The 17,976-nt window shown below is 36.9% G+C and overlaps 1 protein-coding gene across 1 annotated transcript; it reads left to right on the top strand.

The window, feature by feature from the left end:
- Positions 1–1,843: 1,843 nt before the first annotated feature.
- slc6a11a (solute carrier family 6 member 11a) lies at positions 1,844–17,549 on the top strand. Its single transcript, XM_069690637.1, has 14 exons — positions 1,844–2,029; positions 8,477–8,611; positions 8,715–8,855; positions 9,139–9,226; positions 10,869–11,001; positions 12,381–12,515; positions 12,597–12,700; positions 13,166–13,290; positions 13,600–13,712; positions 13,816–13,953; positions 14,152–14,254; positions 15,650–15,750; positions 15,855–16,025; positions 16,177–17,549. Exons 1-14 carry the CDS (start codon positions 1,855–1,857, stop codon positions 16,306–16,308), a joined length of 1,794 nt encoding a protein of 597 aa, XP_069546738.1. The 5' UTR covers positions 1,844–1,854; the 3' UTR covers positions 16,309–17,549.
- The last annotated feature ends 427 nt before the right edge of the window (positions 17,550–17,976 follow it).

Below are 17,976 nucleotides of genomic sequence, written 5' to 3'. Positions count from 1 at the left end.
CGGCACAAACGTTTACTTGGATTCAACGATGAACTGGTTAGAATTTGATGTTTAAAGGTAAAAAGGTCACTGTGACCAGATAAAAACAGCCTTGTGGCCATAACTTAAGAATTAATATGCCACTTATGATAAAATTGCCCACAAATGTCAAACAGAATTAAATGATAAAGACAAGACAAGAACCACCCCCATGCCTCGTCATTTAAACTGTTGTCATCTGGGCCGCAAAATTGCCCCCTATATTTTGCAAAAACAGATCCAATAGGAAAGCTGAAAAGCCCATATAAGACATTAACAAACTACTGAAGCCCCTGGAAGATCAGTTTGCTCTCTGAGAAGGATCAAAGATCCTGAGGTGCCCCCTACTGTGACTTTGAAATACTGAGCTGCACAAAAATAGTCCTCAAGGTGAAGAAATGATGGAAAGGCAAAACAGTGATTTAGAAATTTGATACTTATAGGAAACACTATACTTGGACTTGGATAGGTCAGGGGGAAAGTATTTGCAAGTATAAATACAATGTGGTACTTCAAAAAGAAAATAGCATGGTGATATCTGAAAAACAGAAACTTAGATTTTCATGACTGTTTATCAGCACATACCTAATTATGATTTATAAAATGCCTTATCGTCTAAGTGGTCAGTAACAAGTACAATTACTGCAGATTACATGAAAACCTGAGTGAAGGCTGACATATTTCCCAGTGGTAAATGAGTTTTGCCTCAGGCTCCCTGTCATTCACCACGAGGGGGAAACTTTTATTACACTTGAACAATTATGTATCTGTCAGTGTGGACACATTTTTTTCTCTGTCACACACAAACACTCACGTGCAAAAGTGAGTCTTGCTACATCAAGATGTCCCTCGTCTCGTGCTTCGCTGTGCTGTGCAGCAAGCTTCAAATCATGTGGCAATGCTCATAAATATACCTCTAAAAATAACAAATGTTTTACCATGTCTGGCCTATAAAAAATATTGTGTTTGAAGGCAACTTGGTCCCTGAACTGTAAGCTGGAGTTTAAAGAGGAAAGGCATGTGTAAACAATACACCTCTCAGTTCGGTTTTTGCAGGACACTTGTGGAACCGGTATGAGCTCTCAGCCAGTGGAATGTATCTCCTACATTTAACTACATAACACATACTGCACATGTACAGACTGCTAAAACATATGTCCCTGTCTTGTACTATTGGACATGCACCACAGCACTCACCCCCACATATATTATTAATTCATTTTTTGTATGTGTGTGTGTAAAATTAAATTGTTGAAATAGGGTTGACTTGTGTGGACTCCCTCTTTTTGTTGCAAGCCTGAGCCAATTGTAACAACAGTCAGTTCACAGAAAATAGCATATCATCAGCCTTTAGAAATTCTGGGCCCCTTGACAAAAGCTTGCGTTAGGGACCTTCAGTAATAAGTATTTAATATTGCTGGCATGTTTTATTATACCACTATACATGAATGTACTGTATATCATATACACTCATACTGAGTTAAAGAAGAGGCTAATCTGTTTAATTGACTGTTAAAATTATTTGGGTTAAAATAAATCTACTAGTTCAGTCAATAAGTCATTTATACCTTGTGTGAGGCAAAGAGCCCTGCTTTCAGAGTCTTCAATATCGTGTCCAAAACGAAATTAGTCACACTGAACATTTCACTCTCCTGTTTTTGCTCTGTGCGCTAGTAAATTACTCTTTGACATAAATCTAGAGGTCCCCCTTGTGGCCATGGAGAAGGTCAATTAGGTAACCTCACAAAATCTGCATCATACAGTCCCCAACCAGTCAATCTACAAACTCAAGGATCTATGCCGTTCTTCCCATTTGACTATTTCTCGCTCGGCAGCATGGCAGACTCTCTGTACAAGCCGTGCCATCTCCCCACAAAGACCACTTCACAAACTGTTAAGGAGCGTGGCAAATGGGGGAGCAAAAAGGAGTTCATCCTGTCTGTGGCTGGTGCTATTATTGGACTTGGCAATGTGTGGAGATTTCCATATCTTTGCTACAAGAATGGTGGGGGTAAGTTTTTCTATTTCTTTATTAATTTTGTTAATCTCCTAGTTTAGTTGTCCCACCAGTTTAACAAGAGAGCAGTATAATGTCAGATCCTGCATGCAAACTTTTTTAGAACTATTCCTTTATCTACAATATAGAGTAACAAAGAAAATAATTGTCAATGGTAAGAACATTGTTTTATTTTTGACATGATTATAAAACTTTACTCAGTCTTTTACAGTCTTTATTATGTGACTCTCAATGTTTTTTAAGGACTAGTGATCAAGAAACAAATTCACAGTGGACCAAAGGAAACTACGCCTCTTATGCTTACAAAATATACGGCAATTTATGAGCGAGTGATTGATGAATATATTGTTAAAAGTTTGTAGCAACTTGGTTTTCATCACTGTACCTGCAGGGTCTGCTGCATGTTTGATTATTAAGGACATGACAGGTTATGAAAGGCTATAAAAAAAATATGTACTACTGTGTTTGTGCAAAGAGCACAGCCATATTCTTTAAAAAAAAGTTTTAAGATGTTATTCATCAAATCTGATTGTGGTTCTGGTCACTTACATGATGAGTAAAGCGCATACAGTAGGAAAGTCAAGAGGTGACCATTTCGACAATGCACCATATTAGTATTAAAACAACAAAACTGTTTATACCAACTTTATGTCAGGTCAGGATATTCCTGGTTTCAGATTAGCTGTTAAGAAGTTTAATCCCAAAATGATGGTTGTAGGGCCATCATTAATAGTGACATAATAAAATATATATATTTACACATGTTTAAACCTTCACAATTTTTACAAAGTAATTATCATTTATGATATTATGAACTATGAACTCTGTCCAATTTGTCTCCTTGGCTAAATTTAAGACAATTGATATATTTTGAGAGTTTGATCACAGATGTAAGAAGTTTATTCGGTAATAGAAAAATAATTTCTTTGAAAGTTTTGAGTACAAGCTATAGCAAAATGCTACCGTACAACAAACAAATTTGAGTACAGTATATAAAAGTTATATGAATCTTCAACACCTGGTATATAAAAAAGAAAAAACTAACTGTATCTCCTTAAATTTTTCAATATTTCTTTAGTAAAGGTCAAAACATTATACAAGTAACGACATGTTTAATATTTTTGTCAGCATAAAGGTGAGAAAGACACATAGGCACTTTAAACACATTTAAAATATTTCTGCTTGTTTGTTTTGTCTTTCTATTGTTGTTGTTTTTATGGTATTGCAATGGTGAAAGCAAAGATTATTTGGTGGCTCTGGTTTTCTGTTTGTCGAGTTGCAGTGTGGCGTTAGACACACAAAAAAGGTGGTATCTTGAATGCAAACACTATTAATAATGCTTGTTCCAGTCTATGTGTGGATGATACCCACTGTTACGCATTCAAGATTTTGTTAGTGACAGACAATTATTAAATAACAATTATTAAAAACACTACTTGACTGTTTTTCAGTTTACAAATTAAAATAGGAATAAACACAAAAATATGGTTTTATGGTTTCAGTTTCTCAACTGTGAGGATTTGTTTGCAGCATTTCTTTTTGTAAAATCATAGTAAAATAAATATTTGAGCATTTTAGACTGTTGGTTAACCAAAAACAATTTCAAAAAGTCACCTTGACAGGAATTTTTCACTATTTACATGTTTTACAGACTATAAACAATTAATGATTAAAATATAATCACAAGATTAATTGTATAATTGAAAAACTAATTTTTGTTTTAACAATTAAGCACACACCAGCATACTTTCTTACTAAATTATGTTTACATTTCTGTATTTTCACCATAAAATTAAATATGTATCATTAACTATCTACTGCACTCATAGACTGTCTATAAAAGTAGACGTAGCTACCGGTCAAAACAATGAGGCCAATGTGGAAGTGCCTGAAACTGCAATATCACCAAAAAGGCTCTGGCTCCATAGACTTCCATTCAATTTCTCTCATGAAGTAAAAAGTCAATAATTTTTTTTCCACGCGTCATTATGATGTCATTCACTAAGGTCACTCCTTTTTTTTTAGTTTTCTGGCAGGCCATCTGAAAAAAGTCCCTACATTAATTAGAAATTAAGCCTCAAAAAGCTCATTTTGAGGGGCAAGTCTGTTTGATTGACAGGTCTGTAGTACAGTCAGGTCTCTGCTATCAGTGGACAAGGCGTGTTCAAATAGTCCAATTTATTTAGGAAAGTACCCAAGTGATTGAAGTGACCTGGAAGTAAATAAGTGGCAGCCATATTAAGAGCTGTTTGAATTCTCAAAATGCTTAGGAAAGGAACTCCAATGCTTCCTTCCCTATCTCCTTTAGCATGGGATACACCGGACCATCCTATGTAAAAGGATAGGAGATAACGGCGTCCCACAATTCCTTGCGGCCGCAACATTTAATGCGACACATCACTTGTCCATTCAGGAGTACTATTGTTGGGTGTATTTGACACCTAACATGTGATGCTCAGATACTTAGAATTCATGTACATAAATATGAGGGCAGGAGGGTGAACATGAGCAACCACCTTCTGGAAAAAAACAACTTCATGTTACAGACGATCATTTTCTGATCACAGGAAGAACATCAGGATTTTCACACATTTCAACACCAACAGCCTGTCTTCATAAATCTTCATAAAGATGACCAAGAGCAAAAAAATATCAGTGTGCTGCCTTTAGTTGTGGAAAGTTCACACAGATCATCCTGAAATCACGGAACACCTTTCATGTATAGTTCAGCCTCTTTCACGTTGCTCTCTCACCACTTGGTTGCTCTAATATTTTACATTTTTACAAACAGAAATGTCCATAAATACACAACTTTACTACATTTAATTTGTTGCATCCAGCTGTTTGTAGGAATATTTCCTCTGAGTTTATTAAACAGGCCGACCTGTATCTTCATAGCTTCAGCTGCAAGATCCATACTAGTGTCTCCACAGACAGAGTTGTGCGCATTTACGCACGAGGCACAACAGTGGTAATTTCATGAATTAATCTGCCCGACAGAGAGCAGATGGATCTAGCTGGAGGCTAAATGACAATATGAATCAACTTTTTTTCAAGTCAGATAGGTGAGCTGTCTCACAGAGGCCCAGTTTATCAGCTGCAGGTGCATTTTTTTTTTATCCACAGCGTCCGTCCTCTGTCTGATCTGCTTACTAAACTCTCAGCTCATCCAAACATAGTCACATCTGGCTCCAAAATAGCAAGATGGTGACACCTGAAATCTGAATTGAATCTAAATTTTTTAAGACAATAACTTGTTCCCTATAAATTGTCCAGCAAAAATATCATCTAAAACGCTCAATAATACTGACCTGTTCCCACAACAAAATAAGTTGTGTGCAAAAGACAATTACTGGTTCCCACAAGATTACAACTGGTGCACACAAGATTAAAAAAAACGTTATACAGACTTTAGGGACTCCATCCAAATGATTTGCCGTGAAGCACTTTACTGTATTGTTTGTATTGTATTGTTCACTGTAAAGCATTTTGTAACATTGCTGTTCAAATATAGGTTAAACTTACAATCAGAGAAAGAGACACAAAAGTTAATAAAAGTTTGGAAGCGTTGTGGTCTTCAAATGAATGCTAAGTTTAGCTTCAGTTTTGGCTATCAGAGCCGCTTAGATAGCGAGCTTATGTTTGAGACTGAAGTTAGTTTTACTTACAACTCCCGCTTGTAGCTTCAGTCCCTGAAGGACTACCTGGTGTCTCTCAGTCTTTAGAACCAGAATGTGAGCAGAGTCCATTTGAGCTAAATAAGCTCCAACCATTTTTGCTTCATATTCCTGGATACAGGTTACCTCTGTTTATGGAGCCAGAAGAGTGACTTTAAATTTTGATTTTGAAAATAAAATCTGTCGTTTAAAAGAAAAACCTGAAGGAAACATTGGCACTGTAAAGAAGATGTAGTACTGAAAAAGTGAAAGTGGGAATGTTGAGACAAATGAAAATAATGAACTTTTTGAGCACCATACATACAAAAAAAATGAGACCCAGTGTTTTACAGAAAGAAAATTACATACACAGATTCAAATAAAACCAGATATAAAGGAACATAAAAACATGTTGAAATGTCATTTGAAATGAGGAAAAATAAGTAAATTAAAGTGATAGAACAAAGAAAAAGTCCATTTTAAAAGGCTTAAGATGTAGCATAGGCTAAAGTAAAGACATGTTTTAAAAAATATATTCTATCTTCCCTGATATCCACAAGGAGTGTGTCCAATAGCTTTGGAGCACAAAAGCTGAAAACCCGATTTTCTTTCGACTGTTGCCGGGAACCCTCAATAAGCCAGCAGCAGATGATCACAATTTTCTTGCAGGCACATAGTCAACTAAAGAGTTAACCATGTAACTTGGTCCAAGCCCATTAGGTAAGGAAGGAATAGGTAGCCAGTGCCGAGCAGCTATCCCTGGACTAATGTGCTCTCTCCTCTTTGTTCTGGTTAACAGCCGAGCAGTAGAGTTTGATTTCTTTTGGAGGTGTGTAAAAAGAACATTACGGTAATCCAGTACGCTAGAAATGAAGGCATGAATCTGCTTTTCAGTGTCTGTGGGATTTCAAAATGGGTTGGAACAGAGTCATCCTCTGGATGCCTTGAGTGATGTGAAGTTTTGAGTCTGGTGAGGAGGGCTGGGGGGCAGAGATGTCTGCCTGTGTGCCGGGCAGGGAGGAGTGGTGGGAGGAGCCTTGTTTTTTGCACTGTCCTGTGTGTGCTGCGTAGGGGGGGAGAGATACAGCTCTCCTTTGCCCTCATCTTGTTTTGGTAGGGCACTCCAAGGCCATGACATAGGTTGGTGCCAAGAAGTCTGGATCCAGTGGAGTTTGGGTGTACACCATAAGGTTTAAAGCAGACCTTTCAGTTAAAAAAAAAAAGAAGAAAAAAGTAAATAAAATGTATCCCAAGGCTGAGGCATGTTAGCCATGTATTGAGGTTAAGGAGTCAGCTGAATGACACATCATAACACATTTTTTCAGCAGCAGAGTAAAATCGTTTTTTAGAGTCTTAGAGCCTGTTTTATTTCGCAGGATTTCAAAACAGCCTCAATAACCCTCAGATTTCTTGGACGTGTTGTCAGGATAACTTGTCAGATGTGTTATCCATGCACACATTTTCAGTCTTTGCCATTTTTTCATGCGGGATTATGGACCCCCCGATTAAAATAGAGCTTGGTTCAGGTATGACTTTTCCAGTGTTTCTTCTGGCTCTCGATGTAGCAGTGATTTTGAGGCTTTTTGTCCTGATTCGATTTGCCTTACAGTAGTGTGATAAGCCTCCTTGGTTTCCACATGCTATGTGTTATCACAAGACCTCATTCAGAATCAAGGGATCATGCCTGTTGTGCAATGAGAGTTCCAGTGGTAGAGTGAGCATTGGAGCTCTATTCTACAGTGTTTGCCTCTGCGCGCCTCATCAAATAGAGCCCCGGCTGGAGTTGATGTTTTCGGTCATGCTCCAATGCGGCGACGCCTCTAAGGTGCGTTGTTAAACAAGGCTGGTGCAACTGCAGCCTCCCCTGCTAATACAGAACAATGTCAGAATAACTCCTGGGAGCCTGCCCAACTGTTCCAGTGACATATTCAGGGGAGAGTGTCAGCCAAGTCTGGAGCAGGAGTATCAACAGAAGTTTCTGTCCTCCTGTGCTGGACTTTAGCTCTTTTAGGAAGAATATTTAGTAAACTAGCAGGTTGAAGAAAAAAAAAAAAAGTCCACAGCACAGCAAGTAGAGAACTGAAGAAAACTATGTAAATTCGAAATGTTGAGAATAAAGAAATGCCTTTTTGAGAATAAAGTTGACATTTTAATATTAAAGTCAAACTACCTGCCTACTAATCAAACCACTAGCTTTAGCTCATGCAGTTCTACACAAAACCTTAAACTTCTGAATTGGCTTGAATAACAAGGAAATGATTTGTCTTCTAGAATGTAAATATAATGTGTTAATAAGTAGGAGGACTTGAAGGGATTGTGGCAAAAATTGCATCTGATCAGAAGGAGAAACCACACAAACTTGGACGTGGTCTCATTGAAATAGCTCAACATTTTGTCAATATTCTTGACAATTAGACTTTATTCTCGTGTCTTGACATTTCGACTTGATTCACAACATTTTGACTTTATTCTTGACCTTTTAACTTCATTCTCAAAATGGTATTTCCACTTTATTCCAATTTTTTTTTTAACTTTATTCTCAACATTTTGACTGTTTTGACTTTATTCTGACACTTTCCACTTTTTTTTTTATTGTCAATTTATCAACTTTTTTTTTTACTTTTCAAGTTTATTGTCAAAATTGTATTTCTTCAACATTTTGACTTCATTCTTGAAATCAAAATACAAAAAAAAACATCCCTCCCTTTTTTTTCTTTACGTGTGCTTGATACGCCATTGTAGTGGTGTAATATGTGTCTTTACAATGCTTTATTTAAATGTTCAGGTGCATTCTTCATTCCCTACATCCTCTTCCTTGTGACCTGTGGTATTCCCCTGTTTCTACTGGAGACAGCACTGGGCCAGTACACCAGTCAGGGAGGAATCATGTGCTGGAGGAAGGTCTGCCCCTTGTTTGAAGGTGAGTATAGCTGCCAGTATTGATGGTATACTGGGCATGGTCTAGCAAGTTAAGGGAGAAATGTTGTAGGAATGCCATGCTAACCATCCCTTGTTGTTTTCAGGGATGGGATATGCCAGCCAAATGGTCCTTTTCTATGGAAGTATCAGCTACATTGTGATTTTAGCTTGGGCTTTTCTCTACCTTTTCTCTTCATTCTCTGGAGAGTTACCATGGACCACATGTAATAACACCTGGAATACAGGTGAAGTAATTATTTATCCTGAAGCGTCTCTCTGCCACACATACAACATGACCTAAATATACTGTGTAATGTGTTTTAAGTATTTAAAAACTGAAATATCATTGAAAGTATAACGTTTGCCAAGTATACCGTATTATAATGTAAGGGAAAATGTTTGCACTGTTTCATTGTATTCAGTATAATTTGTACAATTTACACAAAGAAATTATTTTTACAATGTGGTACTGATGTAATGATGTGTCAATAGAGCATGCATGTTTAATAATACTTTGATACATTTCAGATGCTTGTGTGGTAATAAACAACTATAATGCCACTGCTAACTGGACTTCACCTGTGAATTCATCTTCGTCTGTTGTAGAGTTTTGGCAGTAAGTTATTATCCAAATAAGACTGAATTCAATGCAAATTAGTCACGGATTAATGTTTATTTCTTATGAATGGATATCAAATAAACTTGTCTAATACAGACTCGTGTTATTGATAGGAGTGAATTTTCAAACTTAAACATCATTAAAAACAATTATTAGTAATACAATCTAAATCTGAACACACTAGCTCTGTATTTTAGTGCTGACTGGAAAATATCATTGTTCTAAAGTTAGATCGTATGCCTGTTCAGAAACATGTAGTAATTACATGTGGCACTGGCAGTAATGTTATATGTCCTACATGCCCACACACGCGTTTTGTCTTATTTTTCCAGTTTGTACATCTGCTCAGGACTGGTTGACTTTTTGCAAACTGTGTTTGCCAGGCATCTCTTGTAAAATAGTTGCACGTGTTAAACAAGGACAGCTTCCAAATTTAACAGTTTTATAATCTAGTTGGGTGAGCACACGTGCTGTAACAGGTATAGCGGACCTAGGTGAGCCTGACCAGATGTCAGATCTCCCCTGGAATAACTGAAAACAATCACAGCTCATAATGATCACAGTTTTAACATTTAGCGTTGAGTAATCAAGTCAACTGAACTGTACTATTATCTATTATCAATATCATCTTTTACATTAACCGCCCAGTCTTCATAGCCTAGGGCCTGTCATTATTTTCAATTCACTCTATAAAAGTCTTCTTTAGTGATTTGAGACATTTAGGTCTGGATGTGTTTTGTGTTTTGGGAATGCTAGGGGAATACAGTACTGTCATATTGCAGTATTCATATTTACCAGTACCAAATGTCAATGTTATTTCTGAATTGTACTTAAAACTGTGAAACTCTGGCAGAAACATGGGTACCTCACGTCAGCCAGAGTATTTAATTCAAGAAAATGAAATCAAAAATTAAAAGCATATATAGCAATAGTGTCAATGCACAGTATTTTTAACCCTCTCAGAAACAACTTAATCATAAAACCATCTTGAGTTGTCTAAAATGTGAATGCAGCAATTCAAAAACTAATTTATCTCGTGTGATGTAAAATCACTGGTCACTTTACAATTAAAGCGCTCACCCAGTCAAACACAGGTGAATTAATTTATTTTGGCTCTCAGACCTGTTGTCAGGACTACATCTCCACTTTGTCTGGTTGATATCGCAATCACCCTTTTGATATTGACAGTTTACACATAACACAACTCTCAGCGTAGCCCCTCCCAACACTTATCTAGTCAGGCAGAAAGATAAAAAAGCACCTGTGCACCAAAGGTGTGAAGGACCTTTTTTTGCAAATTCAAACATGTATCATTCTTAATAGTTCGATGCGCTTCAGCTTCAACAGACCTTTCATCATAGACCTCATGGCCTGTCAATCAGATATGTAATTAATGACACAAATAATATCTTCATTCCATTCAGGTGTATTCAGGGTCGGGGCAATGTATTTTCTAGTAAACACAGGATATGTTCACTTGTTGCCCAACTTCACTGCCTTCTCTGACAGAATATTGACTTTTTATTATTTATTTTTGATCCTCATTAATTACAGTGTAATTTTGATATTTTTAGTCTAAACACGTATAAGGACTTTGAGGGACTTGTTCACATACGCTGACAGTGCATCATCCTTACAGACGACGGGTGTTGAATATATCCACCGGCATAGAGGTCTTGGGAAGCATACAGTGGGACCTTTCTTTGTGCCTTCTTTTTGCCTGGGTCATCTGCTACTTCTGTGTCTGGAAGGGGGTGAGATCCACAGGAAAAGTAAGACTAAAATAACAAGTGTGTGTCATGTAGCCTCACATTTCATCCCTTCCTTGTTTTTTTGTATATGTTGTCGTAAGCTGCCATTTCCTCTACTGTATAATCTTTATTTGTAGGCTGTTGGACAAATGTATCTCCTCCATTAATTTGTCTAGGATTTGTATGTCCCTTACAGCATTACACCTACTAATATTTGTCTTGGATTGGAGCTTCTGCGGGTGCAAATGTTGTCATTATCAGTCACAAAGTTCTTTTTTCAAATGAATGGTTATCTGTATCCATACATTATACATCGATAAAGTTACACCTGTTATCAAGACAACATGCTGTTCATTAGTAGTGTTTGATACTAAAATTCTAAGGCAGGCGTAATACAGATTGTATTGTACAAGTCCTTTTATAATCAGTGGCTGTTTTGAAAACAAATATTATAGTTACAAGTATGATGATGATTAGGCTATAAATACTCTGAAAAAGTTTTAGAACTGGTTTGAGAAGACTTACAGTATGTGCCACTCCTTGTCCTCTGTGAGCAGAGAAGAAAACCTGATCCCCTTGGTAATTTTCCTCAGGGAGCTGCTGCCAAGTTACCAAATGGCTCTCACATGTTCACATGCCTGGCTGTCTTACAGTGTATTCAAACCAACCCAAAACTCTTAACAGCTGAATTTGCTGTAAGAGAAGGCTATGAATACAAAATAGCAGCAGTTACAGAATATATGGCAACCTTTAATAGTCTTAAAGGAACAGATAACAGCATTGTAATGTTTTATTTTTTACTTTTATGTCATCTCTTTGTATAATGTGTTGCACAACGAATAAATCCTTGGAAGGTACAATAAATTAAATTGCTGAGGTGCACTTGTGGTAACCTCAGACTTGCAGGCACATGCATACATAGCGTTGAAGACAGTATTAATAATGGATTTTTATTGCTAAGGTGTAAAAGTGGCTTCATACCAACAACATAAAGGTGATTCAGTGGATGTACACCATTGACTTAAAGTCTATGATTGTGAAAAGTGAACTGAAAATGCTCACTGGCAAACTTCTCTATAAGAAAGATGTGTTCATTGGATCCGTGTCTCTACGTGACTCACACCTCGGTCCTGTACTTTTCCCCAATGGCTTAACCCAAGGAAAAGTTCATGCTTGAAGTGATATGTTTCATAATTCTGGCAGGAAGGTTGTGTAAAAAAAAAACCGTCGTTAGATAATATCTTGACAGATTCCAAAGTTATCAAACCACACCGAGCTGACATAACACCATTGCATCATCACAGCATGTCCTGAGTAAATGCTCTAACATGGTTCCATTCTTTAGTTATGGTAAAGTATTCTTTATTTGTAACCAATGATTTGTGTTTCCTCTAATGCAGGCTACATACTTCACCGCTACATTCCCCTTCATCATGTTAATAGTGCTGTTTCTCAGAGGAATTACCCTTCCTGGAGCCTTCCATGGTATCAATTACTACCTGTACCCCAATCCTGCACGTCTTGCTGACCCGCAGGTATCATTCAGCCCGTTCTGTAATTTGCCATAATAGTAGCAGTGCTTTTGGAAAAATAATTTGTTTCTTATTGGTTTATAGGTCTGGATGGATGCTGGAACACAAATATTTTATTCATATGCCATATGTTTGGGATGCCTGACTACACTTGGGAGCTACAACAAGTACAACAACAACTGTTATAGGTAAGTACCTCATAAAGTGGCTGCAGTTGTATTTAGCTGTCAGTATCCAACCACCTACATCACATAAAGAACACTATAATTATTTTGATGATTACATTTGAAACATGTACACCCATTTTACTCCTTTACTTAATATAAGTTGAGGACAAGTCATTTTCAGATCATTGTATTGTAACCTACTTACTATAAAAACATCCTTTTTCACAAGCTTTAATTAAGATTTACATTATCTATAATCAGTACTATTGTTATTTATTCTCTTTTTTTTAAACTATAACAATACCTTTCTATCTTTTTTCTCTTTATTCGTATATATTCTTGTCATGAATGACTTTTGCCTCTTTTTTCTCCTTTTTCTTTCTTTTATCTTGAAGTACATTGAGGGGAACAATGTTATCAGTCCTTGCGTACATCTGTGTTTCCAAGAAAGAAATATTGACAGGATGCTTAATTTGTGATTTGCAGGGACTCCTTTTTTCTCTGCTTGTTGAACAGCGGGACCAGCCTTTTATCTGGCTTTGCTATTTTCTCTATTCTGGGTTACATGTCACAAAAGCAGGGTGTCGACATTGCTACTGTGGCTGAGTCAGGTACGGATGTGCATCTACTTGATTCAGTTCGACAAGTTTTTAGACTATTATGCATTTAGTCAGTGTTGCATTATGCATTTTTGCACCATACAATAAAAAATACAACAAAAAATGTTAAAGCAACTTTATATTTTCAACAGTATATTTTTTGTTTTGTCTCATGATTATTCTTCCTGAAATCTTTAAATTAGCAACAAGCACACCTGATAACATATTAGTTCAGACACCGCTGACTTTGCCAGCAGGAAGTTGCAAAATTAAGACACTGTGGCAGCCAAAGATGACTTACTTGTAGGTTTCACTTTGCAGGTCCTGGCCTTGTCTTTATAGTCTACCCACAAGCTGTGACCCTGCTGCCATGGCCTCAAGCCTGGTCTGTGTGCTTCTTCACCATGATCATCTTGTTAGGAATCGATGGTCAGGTCAGCTGCAACCTTTGTTATGACTCCTAAAAACATGCAATGCAGTGTTCATTCTCTTGGATAACTCGACTCAACACTAACCTATTTTTGTGTCATTTTCCAGTTTGCTGGTCTAGAAAGCATCATGACCTCTTTAACAGACATCTACCCTTCCCAGATCCAAAAAGGATACCGCAGAGAGCTTTGTCTGCTGCTGATTTGTGTTCTTTGCTATCTTTTTGGCCTTTTTTTGGTGTCACAGGTGAGCTGTGAGAAGTACTTTCACTGTCGGTCAATGAAGCATCAGGTTAAAGCTATTTGTGGTCCGACTGGTCAATATCCATTACCTGTATACAAACTGTGAACATTTCTTTTATCTTTTTTGGAGGTGTTTACTTAGCATAAAATTAAAGGTGATATCAAGATATTAAGACCAATGCATGGACTGTTGTAATTTCAGGCTGGCGCATACATTCTGCAGATCTTTGATCATTATGTATGCAGTGGTCCTACTCTCCTTTTGATGGCAATCTTGCAGTCAGTTATTATTGGATGGATTTATGGTAAGATACAGTTGTGAGCGGGATAACTGTCTTTGGTTTATATATGTTACATTGACATCACACTGATTGCACAACTTTATAAAAAAAAAGTTATGGTATATATTGAATATAGATGTATTTAAGATTTAATTGTGGCAGCTCAGAAAAATCTCGGAAAGCCACAGTGTTGCATCTGTCAAAATAAAACAACAACTTCAGACTGTTAAAAGCTAAGATTAAAAATCTAAGCTAGACCAGAGGCACTGTACCAATAAATGTGTAAAGTAGGGGTCACAAAAATTGTATTAGTTACATTGTCTCTGTAGGAAAAAACAAAGTACCATCAGAGAAAATTTCCATAGCAAGTCCACAACAGCAATGTAAACTGACATACATCGTCCCTAAGAAAAAGTACTTGAATTTCAGCCTCATGGTTGTACGCCTCCTCCAACCAATCCAGTCTCTCTAGAGTCAGTTTTGTAGTGAAGGCTTTGAAGGAATTTGGCCAATAAATCTGACTCTGATAGAATATAAAGTTGTAGCCATGAAAGAAGACAATAGTTCAAATATGGATGTTACAATCCAACCAAATGTGAAATATGGTCACAATAACCCCTTCTATTCCTGAGTTATGGTGTTGAATAATGGCCAGAAAAGTGTTTTTGCAGAACATTATGATGTCACAGAGAAGTTGACCTTTGACCTTTTGGATATATAATGTCATCACTTTATCATTTTATCCTATTAAAAATTTGTCTGAAATTTGAACATAATTACCTGGAGAATTCTTGAGTTAGGCCCTGTGAAGGACTGGTGACCTGTCTTTGCCCAAAGTCATGTGGGAAGTCATCCCCCCCATAACCCCATGCAGGATAAAGCGTGTATAAGTTATAGCCACATACGTGTTTTATCAAGTCACAGTAGTCTTGACATTTCACCACCAAACTCTAATCAGTACATCTTTTGAGTCCAAGTGTACCTTTGTGCCAAACTTAATGAAATTCCTTCAAGGCGTTCTTGAGATATTGCGTTGATGAGATGGGACGAACATGATGTACAAACCCAAAGGATAAGGTCTCTGGCCAAGCTTATTGCCAGTACCGAGGCATAAAATCCTTCGTTAGCCCAACAAAAACCCTATTAGCCTCAGACAGCAATGAGCTTGGTTTGCACAAAACTGAATTATATAATAATAGCATATTATATTATAATAGCAATTATAAATGGAGTTCCCATGGTCCATTTAAAAAACAAGGGTATTTGGAGAACAAAAGAAAGATGCAATGCAATGAAAGATTCTGGCTCCTTAGCAACTTGTCTCCATTTTACATTCAGGCCAAAATTACATGATGTTTTTCTTGGAAGAATTTAAAGTTACCTGTTTGGTTGTAGTATCACAATGTGTCTCTGTCCTAGGTGCTGAACGTTTCTCTGACAACATCAAGGACATGATTGGGTACAAACCTCTATCACTGATCAAGTACTGCTGGCTGTATGCCACCCCTCTTATTTGCAGTGTAGGTGTCGAACGCAGCCTATTATATTTATATTAATAATCTTATCATTTTGATCCCATGGTAGGTGATATTTATGATTTTTTGTTTTTTTTCCCCCATTAAAGGGAACACTTGTGTTTTTAATCCTGAGATACACCCCTCTGAGATTCAACAACTCCTATGTGTATCCTTGGTGGGCTTACTGGATTGGCTGGTTTCTGGCCATGTCATCTCTTGCTATGATCCCACTCACCATGATCTACAAACTGGCCAAAGAAAAAGGGACTCTCTGGCAGGTCAGTGTTGTTGTTAGTGGTGTGGTTAGTGGATATTGTAGAATTTAATGAACCATTTGAATTTATAAAGTCTATTGAAGCTATTTTTGTTGTTGTTTCCTGTTTGCTGCTGCAGGAGATATTCTTTGACAATATCAATATCTTTCCCTAGCGTCTCAAGACAAGCTCCCAGCCTGCAGATGACCTTCCAGTGAAGGCAAAGGGAATGGCGGGCATCAGTGCTTCACTACATGTCAGTGATGTTGGAAAAGACAGACATATTCAGCAAAATGCTAATGTTTAAAGGAAAGTTTCCGTTTTTTATTTGAATAGTAGAGAACAAGTTGTTTGACATCCATCTCTCTCCCTGTAGACAGACAGGCAGATAGCTTTTGTTTTTTGTAGACATATTGTAGACAAACAACCTGTTCTCTACAAGGTGAGATGACAAATCTGAGGTATCAAATGTCAAAAATAGGGATTTCAATCATTTAATCATTCCATTTAATCATATTGAAGTTTGTTACAGAGACTGAATGCTCAATACCACACTGAGTTGCAGCCTATTTTCTATGTTTTTATTTGAAATACCTCAAAACCTAAAAGACAACAAGGGTGTTTCTTCATGTTTGAGCCCATCCACCTCTAAACTTTAGCCTTATTACTGTCTTAATATAGGCAGGGATCAGGCCTGCTCTGTTTTAGATTGACAGATTGACTTTTTTTGTTTAATTAATGTGCATATTAGTTTGAAATATACAGTCAATCACAGGGAACACCGCCTCAATAAGAGTTCAATTCTCAAACACTAAACTAATCTGCTTCATCAGGATTATGTGCGCCAGGTTTGATCAGATTTAATGGACAGTGTTCACCATAAGCAAACCCCCCACCCCCCTGCCTGGAGTCAGCTTTTGGTTAGCTTAGCTTAGCATAAAGACTGTAAACAGGGGGAAACAGCTAGTCTGGTTTGGATGGAGCTCTGTTAGTTGTTTCCCACCGTTCCCATTTTTAGTAGCACTCCTCGTTCTTTTCCACTGTTTTCCCCCAGTCTCCTGTTTTTCTAACTGAATAAGCCTGAGCAGCGACGAGTCTTTTATTACAATAGACCAAGTCATTCGTGTGAATTAGTCTGTGAAAATATCCAAAGCTCCAGACACTTTGGCATCAACACTATCATCAACATTATCTGTAGGACAATCATTGATTTTCTCAGACACGCATCTCTCAAAGTTGATTTTCTTACTGTTCTGATTTAAATTGATACTGTAAATAACTAAAACAAGCAAATACATAAGTGCCATTTTTATTGCCTTTCATTATTAAGAGATAACTGCTTTTACCTGACTAGTAGTTTATACATTCAGAGAATTTTTTACATATTCTACAATTTATAAGTCAAATATATATACCTGCTGCTGGCTGTCAAAAATGTGTTAAGATAATGGCTGCTTGAATTTTTAATATACATCCTATAATGCCTTAAAGACATTTACTTTTTTTTTAGGTTAAGTATATAGCATTTTCTAGGATTACTATATTGATAAAGGCTTTTTATTTAACTTTTGTCTTTAAATATGACTTTGAATTTATATAATAAAATACTTTCTGGGATGATACAACCTGCTCAGTTTCATTGTGTTCACATACGTGTAAAGTCAGTGAAGTGATATGCATGTTATTTCTGACAAACACACACCGACATTTAATCAGGCCGGCTGTCCACAGGACTTACTTTTTGAGTTTTCATTCACCTTCAGACATGCATTGCTAACTATTTGAAGGAATTGAATTACCTTTTTTTTTTGTTCCTTACATTACTTTTGCCTATTCAAACTCTTTTTGTGGTTTCACTTTTGTTCCTTCCGCAACTTCTGACATTATCTTTAGCAGTAGACCTAAAGCACTACACTACAAAATGATCAATCCTTTGACATTCATCTCTTTATTCTGCTTGATGGTGATAGTTCAA

This window comes from Brachyistius frenatus, unplaced genomic scaffold (genome assembly GCF_029030835.1).
Source record: "Brachyistius frenatus isolate BFR_SWC_R1_liver_20210118 unplaced genomic scaffold, ASM2903083v1 Contig_10, whole genome shotgun sequence".
Classification (NCBI taxonomy): domain Eukaryota; kingdom Metazoa; phylum Chordata; class Actinopteri; family Embiotocidae; genus Brachyistius; species Brachyistius frenatus.
The sequence above is the reverse complement of the archived record's forward strand: the minus strand, read 5'-3'. Positions and strand labels throughout refer to the sequence as shown.

Excerpts from the sequence above, each read along its gene's own strand:
- slc6a11a (XM_069690637.1), top strand. The coding sequence starts at position 1,855 with ATGGCAGACTCTCTGTACAAGCCGTGCCATCTCCCCACAAAGACCACT. Across the intron at positions 2,030-8,476 it reads TTGCTACAAGAATGGTGGGG|GTGCATTCTTCATTCCCTAC; the intron begins GTAAGTTTTTCT and ends TTAAATGTTCAG. Across the intron at positions 8,856-9,138 it reads TAATAACACCTGGAATACAG|ATGCTTGTGTGGTAATAAAC; the intron begins GTGAAGTAATTA and ends GATACATTTCAG.